We start from the raw sequence: 6,173 nt of genomic DNA on the forward strand, positions 1-6,173 counted from the left end.
AAGTGCAGAAGGAAACATCCCCATTGAAACTCCCAGTTTGCTGCTCTGTGATGAACACTAGGGCTGCACGATTTTGGGAAAAACAATCCAATTGCGATTCTTCGGACAAATACTTCGATTGCGATCGATTTTGCGATATTTGTTTTTAAGCGACCCAAATGGAAGTTTCATTGTAAAATGCGGCCATATCTCCGGCTAGGAGTCGCATCAACATGCTCCGTCTCTAGCACCCCGCGCCCGAGCTACGAGTGGAAATAACTAAACTTACATGAAACTTCCGTTGGGTTGCTTTAAAGTCAAGCTTCAGTTTAAGATTCACACTGTAATCAGATGTAGAACATGTAATGGAGCATTACTAACCTTACTCAGATGGTTTGTTCACCAAACATATAGGACAAGCTCATTGGAAGCATTTGGAAAGGGCAGGCCCACTTTCAAAAATACTTGCCAGGTGACCTTGGATCAATCTGTCTATCCCACCTTTCAATGGCCACTTCTGATTGGTCTAACATGGGAAGAAAAAAAAAGTTAAAAAAAAATTCGCAGGCTTTGCGATTTGATAATCGCAATCATTAAAATCCCGCGATTTCGATTCTAAAATCGATTAATCGTTCAGCCCCTAATGCACACTAACGCCAGTTTACTTGGCATCTCATCTTGGTGGCAAGTGCGCAATATACCGACGGGCCAGATCTACATAGTGGATTAAAAATTATCCTGCCCGCGCGAAATTAAATCCACCACAGGGCCTGATTTGAGTTTTGAACACGTGGCCTTGGGTAAAAAAATATCCTGTATTCTTCAAAGCACTTTTGGGGACCAACAAATTTTAACATTACTCAATATGGTGCACGTCCCTGAATACACCCAGTTACCAGCTTGATGAAAACAAAGGTACCGTGTTAGCATTTTGTGCTAAAAAATTCATATATTTTGTTCTCTTTTCCAACCTGTTCCTTTTCCTTAATTTCAGCGTAGTGGCTGACAACTAGTGGGGTCTGCTTTGGTTATTTGAGTAAATACGAGCAGTGAATTACTGTTATCCTCGGTGGTTCACTGGCATACTAGGGCTGCACGATACTTGGAAAAAACTGACATTGCGATTTCCCCCCCCCCCCTGCGATATATATTGCGATATGAAAACATACAGAAATTGAAGAAAATACTGTTTGTTTTTTTCTGCAAAGCATCCTTTCTTGAACTTTAATGCTATACAATTGGTATTTTTTTAACTATATTTAACCAAATGAAGGATTTTAGTGACGGACGTCTGGATCTTAAGTTATCAGGGCAACAAGCTGAGCTAGCTCGGTTAGCAGCGCCAAACTGCCCTGGAGAAACACATGAAACTACTTTATTAAGTGTTTTTACCTTTAATCACCGGGTCCGTTTGCTTTGGAGATTTGATTGTGGTTTGCTGTGCATGCAGAGCTTGCATGTCACTCACTCAAGTACCCCTGACATGAGAGCCGCGCAAGTTTTCCTTTCCAAAATCGTCACGACACGATATATCATGCAACCCGTGACCAGTTTGAGGTTGATTTTGTTTACATTGTGCGTCCGGTGATGCAGATGCTGAAATTAGGTATTGTGCAGCCCTTATCTATTTACATGAGGTGACACTGCTTACTTTTTTCATAACACCAACACTGACTCTGCACTTTGATCATAAACCACTTTTGGATTACATGACCCATTTGTTATGCTACATGTTTTTGTCTTCTGTCAGTAGGGTTGTAAAACATGGATCATATATTGTGTTGGTTGCAAGTACAGTATAAAATGGCACAAGGACAAAGTTATTGTGACATAGTTAATAAGATAAGTCTGACTTGCTTGCCTGCTTCTGACTGGATTTATGTTACAACAGGTTTGTTTGCTTAAAATTAGACTCATTTACCGGTTTATAAGTTACATCTTAACTTGCGCAAAATGATAATCCATTTTCTGATGTAATATTATTGAACACATGAGACCTCAAACAGGGAAAGTAAAAGTAGTTGGTTATGTGGCTTAGAAGTTGGAGGTTTGCAACCTGTCACCTGCAGCTCTTCGTCTGACACGTCACCGTGCTACAGTACTTCCTGCAATATTTCAAACTCGGCTGTCAAAAGTGCCTATTGTCTTGTTTTGTAACATGAAGCTGCAGCAATATGAAATGTCCAGATGGAATTAGCAGTCACTTAATGCGGCAATTCTTTCCAGGAATTTCGCCACAGACAGTGTTCATAATACTGTAAATACATCAATATTACAATTATGTTCATCAGGGTGGCATTGGCTCAATCACCAACGCCTTATTTGGTTATGGAGAGTGACCTGTCAGACATTTATTTAAATGAAAGCGTCTTATTTTGTCTTATCTTAAAGGTTTTTCAATGCATTGACCCAGTGTTTTCTCTCTGGACAGGCTGTGGTGGAATGAGCAGTGTGTGTGTGTTGAAGAGGAAAGCAGTGCTCTGGCAGGATTCATTCAGCCCCCACCATAGAACTACATCTCCCAGCATGCCCGTAGTGCTGAGCAGCGGAGGACATGCCCCTCCAACTGGGCAGACCCCCCAGGCCCCGCCCCCCAGCCAGCAGGTAAAGCCCACCACCTTGACATATCTCGTTCATTGATGGACAGACAACTGTCTAGTACTAAAGCCTTCAAGGCTCCAAAATGGACCATTGCTTATTGTCCCTCTCCTGCAAGCCAGCTCACATTCTCTACATTTATCCACTTTTTCATCACAAAATGTAATTAAACAGCTAATAATTGTTACATTTGTATGTACAGTAATAGTCTGTGAAGGGTTAAATGTCTCGTTATCAACTTTGTTCATTAACTATTAGCACCTATACTTGTCATTTTCTGCAGATCACAACAATAGCAACTCATAGCATCAACAGTATGGCTACTGCGTATCATAAGGTAGAGCTGGAGGAGGCTGTTATTCAGACGGGACCTGTGTACATATTGTTCAACTGAATTTGGGCAACATTACATGTAACATGCTTGAGATGGTGGAAGTCATAACCTTGGGCTCTGGTGTTTATGATGGTCATAACTAATCGATACATGAATATAAATTGTTTTCATAGCTGTAGTTTGTTAAGAGGAACACCAATTAGTTAAATGTATGTAGGGTTTGTTTTAATGTCATGTAGTAATGCTGTTAGCCTTTCATAGTTACTGCTTGTCAGACAGGCTAACTGAATTATTTTAAAAATATTTAATAAAGATGATCTGAAGTGTCCTCTGAAATGAATCAGTAGTGAACAATGTCATGTCTCGGTTTAAGTGAACTGTAATGTGTGAGGGCAATAAAGTGTCTCCTTAAAAACAAAGTTAAAATGTTTCATGACTAATCCTGGAAAAAACAGTCCAGTCCATCTGATAAGTAGCAATTTAGTCTGATTAAAAGGCTTTTGGTAACTTGTTCTGCTGCACGCTTTGCGTGTATAGCAAATGGCCGAGCCCAGCTGTTTGCAGAACGAGATGACTGAGTCTCTGACGACGTGTTGTTCTGTGGAAAACTTTTATGTTTACCCTCAAAATGAGTAAGAGAGGAAGTCAGCTTACGTTTGCCAGTAAAAAGGAAATGCAGCCTCTTATCGGGCGCATTTGATTTTTAGAAGAAAGTATGCCTCAACTAATGGAGCTGTTTTGATAATAATTATGAATGTACAATTATTTCCTTGTGGGATTGAATGTCTTTATTTAAAAATGTCAAGCAGATGCATTCCTTTGGAGATACTTTAGAGTACTCATCCTGAAAAAAAAATTAGACAATTCAATATTGTTGTAGGGTTGTTATTTGATTAATTTGCCCTTTTCTTACTTTGAAACCTTGGTTTATGATATTTCTACTCTATATTTGATATGTATTTGGCTATTTTATTGCATTATATTAAGATTAAGTTTTCTTGTGTATTCGACTGTTGGCATGCTCAAGTTTTATATTTATAATACAAAATGATGAAGGTAAATACTGACAGTCCAGGCTGCATGTCTACAATTGTCTGCTTGTTACTGTTGTCAGTAATTTCAGGATAATGTGCACCTGTGTGTGTGTCTGTGTGTCTCCCAGGGTGTGGCGGGTGCTGGACGTTCCCAGGATGATGCCATGGTAGACTATTTCTTCCAGCGGCAGCACGGTGAACAGCCCGGGAAACATCGCTGGCCCGCTGGAGACAACATCCATGACAGCCAGGTGTGTGTTGGTGTGTGTGAAGTAGGAGCATTTTAACACTGGTTCTGTTGTTTTATCATGTCATATGTACTTCTGTCTGCTTGTAAAAGTTGACAGAAACATTTCTACACAGAAAACGTAATTCTTATGTAAACATTGCCTTCGACTCTGTGTGCAATACACTGTTGATGCTAACATGGTCATGTGTAAGGGATGTAGGGAAACTAAATCTTTCAAAGTTTCAATTGTAAGGGAAAAAACGAAAGCATCAATGGCCATTTATTTAAAAAAACAGGCACAAAGTTCAATTTCTTTTTAAGGTTACACCCCTTTTTACTGGTGGTAAAAACAAATGATGTTTAAAACTACAGGTGCCAGAATACTTGTAGAAGCTAAACAAACTTTCCTTGAGGTCAGACAATAACTAACCTTTTGTCCTTCATTCTCTGAGCAAAACGTGATCTAATTTTATTCTGCACACAGCATGAGTCGGCAAATGTTCAAGTACGGTAGTTTGTCACATCGATTGGAGCTTTAACGTTTTCCAGCTGCTCCCCTGCAAACTATTATGCAAGCTACAGGGTTCCGTCTAAAGCTTGCTGACAAATTGCTTTTACTATGATTTCTTTATAATAAAAGTCAACAAACATGATGCTTTTTATGAGAAGCTGCAGGAGGAAAAGATGTTCAGTTTGCAGTAGTGCTAACTTAATTCGGCATTTTTTCCTCTGAAAGTTGCCACGGACTACATGTATAAATATTACAATACTTTATATAAACAAATTACCATGGGCTAAATGCAAAAACATAATTCTGTGACATACAATTTTATATAAATAAAAATCATTATCATTATTACTTTACAAACTTTTAACTGTAGTGTTACCTACTGTAATCATCTGCAAATATGTTATGTAGTCAATCACTATGTAACCTCTGTAAATAAAGCTGGGTTTGTGTTTATTCAGGTGCGGTCCATGGACGAGCTGAACCATGACTTTCAGGCTCTGGCTCTGGAGGGACTCGCCATGGGAGAGGTGAGGCATCAGGGGCAGTGTTTCCCCTAGGTTTACTGCCTTGGCAGGGTGCTGCTAGAAATTTTTTTTCGGGGCGCCCACATTTTTTGTTATCCTCTGGAGCAGAGAGAAGCTGTGGATTATTGTTATTGATATTGTACAGTAACAAAGTATTTGTACATTAAAAAGTAATACAGTACAGTGTTACACTGTACTGTATTACTTTTATTCAAACTGTATTCCCTTCTTATCATGTAGCCTACACTTCTTCCTTTCATTGATACATTTAAATCACCTGACTACAGCATATAACATACCTGCTGCAACCCTGTGCTGCTGCTGCTGCTTCTCTTTGCCTCATCCTCTATTGCTGGAGGCAGCTCCACCTCATCTGATCTCTGATATGAAAGCAATCGTGTTATGATCATATTGAGCTATTGGTGTGAGTCTAACATTAAACAAGCAGTCTGCTTGTCATACATTGCTGACGATACATTTTTAGAGGCAATTTGTTGAGTCACTGCCGCTAAATGCCGGTAGCATCAAGCTAGCAAGTCCTGCATTAGCCTCACATCAACAGGTGTAGACAGAACATCCAATTATCCTGAGCTAATTTACTGAATAAACCAACTCACATCTCAATACTGTAGTTCAAAACCGCGGAACCTGATCCATCTGTGAGCTATTTTTAGAATGCGCACGCTACGTTCGTTGTCGCGTTCGCGGGCGTCCACCTGGGCAGGCTGTGTGTGTCCTTCTCCCGTGACGATAACGGCTTGCGGTTAAAAAATAATAATAATAAACGAATTTGAAACTTGGGGGACACACAAACGGGCGGACAGCAGAGCTCGGGGCAATAAAGCAGATTTGTTTGACTTTTTTACACTTTGTTGTTCTCCTCCGTTCCTCCGCTCTTGTCTCTCTCTCTGTCTGTGTGTGTGTGTGTGTGTGTGTGTGTGTGTGTGTGTGTGTGTGTGTGTGT

The 6,173-nt window shown here is 40.0% G+C and overlaps 1 protein-coding gene across 2 annotated transcripts; it reads left to right on the top strand.

Annotated features, from left to right (window-relative positions):
* The first annotated feature begins 2,403 nt into the window (after nucleotides 1–2,403).
* Nucleotides 2,404–5,309, top strand: pum1 (pumilio RNA-binding family member 1). 2 transcript variants are annotated; one of them, XM_010796853.1, is made up of 4 exons: nucleotides 2,404–2,583; nucleotides 2,861–2,914; nucleotides 4,074–4,196; nucleotides 5,144–5,309. In XM_010796853.1, exons 1-4 carry the CDS (start codon nucleotides 2,422–2,424, stop codon nucleotides 5,240–5,242), a joined length of 438 nt encoding a protein of 145 aa, XP_010795155.1. In that variant the 5' UTR covers nucleotides 2,404–2,421; the 3' UTR covers nucleotides 5,243–5,309. The 2 variants fall into 2 exon arrangements, with proteins under 2 accessions (XP_010795155.1, XP_010795156.1); XM_010796854.1 differs by lacking the exon at nucleotides 2,861–2,914 and having other exon boundaries at nucleotides 5,144–5,302.
* The last annotated feature ends 864 nt before the right edge of the window (nucleotides 5,310–6,173 follow it).

The sequence above is a fragment of the Notothenia coriiceps genome, unplaced genomic scaffold, assembly GCF_000735185.1.
Source record: "Notothenia coriiceps isolate Sejong01 unplaced genomic scaffold, NC01 NC01_scaffold00037251, whole genome shotgun sequence".
Classification (NCBI taxonomy): domain Eukaryota; kingdom Metazoa; phylum Chordata; class Actinopteri; order Perciformes; family Nototheniidae; genus Notothenia; species Notothenia coriiceps.

Excerpts from the sequence above, each read along its gene's own strand:
- pum1 (XM_010796853.1), top strand. The coding sequence starts at position 2,422 with ATGAGCAGTGTGTGTGTGTTGAAGAGGAAAGCAGTGCTCTGGCAGGAT. Across the intron at positions 2,584-2,860 it reads CCCCGCCCCCCAGCCAGCAG|ATCACAACAATAGCAACTCA; the intron begins GTAAAGCCCACC and ends CATTTTCTGCAG. Across the intron at positions 4,197-5,143 it reads ACAACATCCATGACAGCCAG|GTGCGGTCCATGGACGAGCT; the intron begins GTGTGTGTTGGT and ends GTGTTTATTCAG.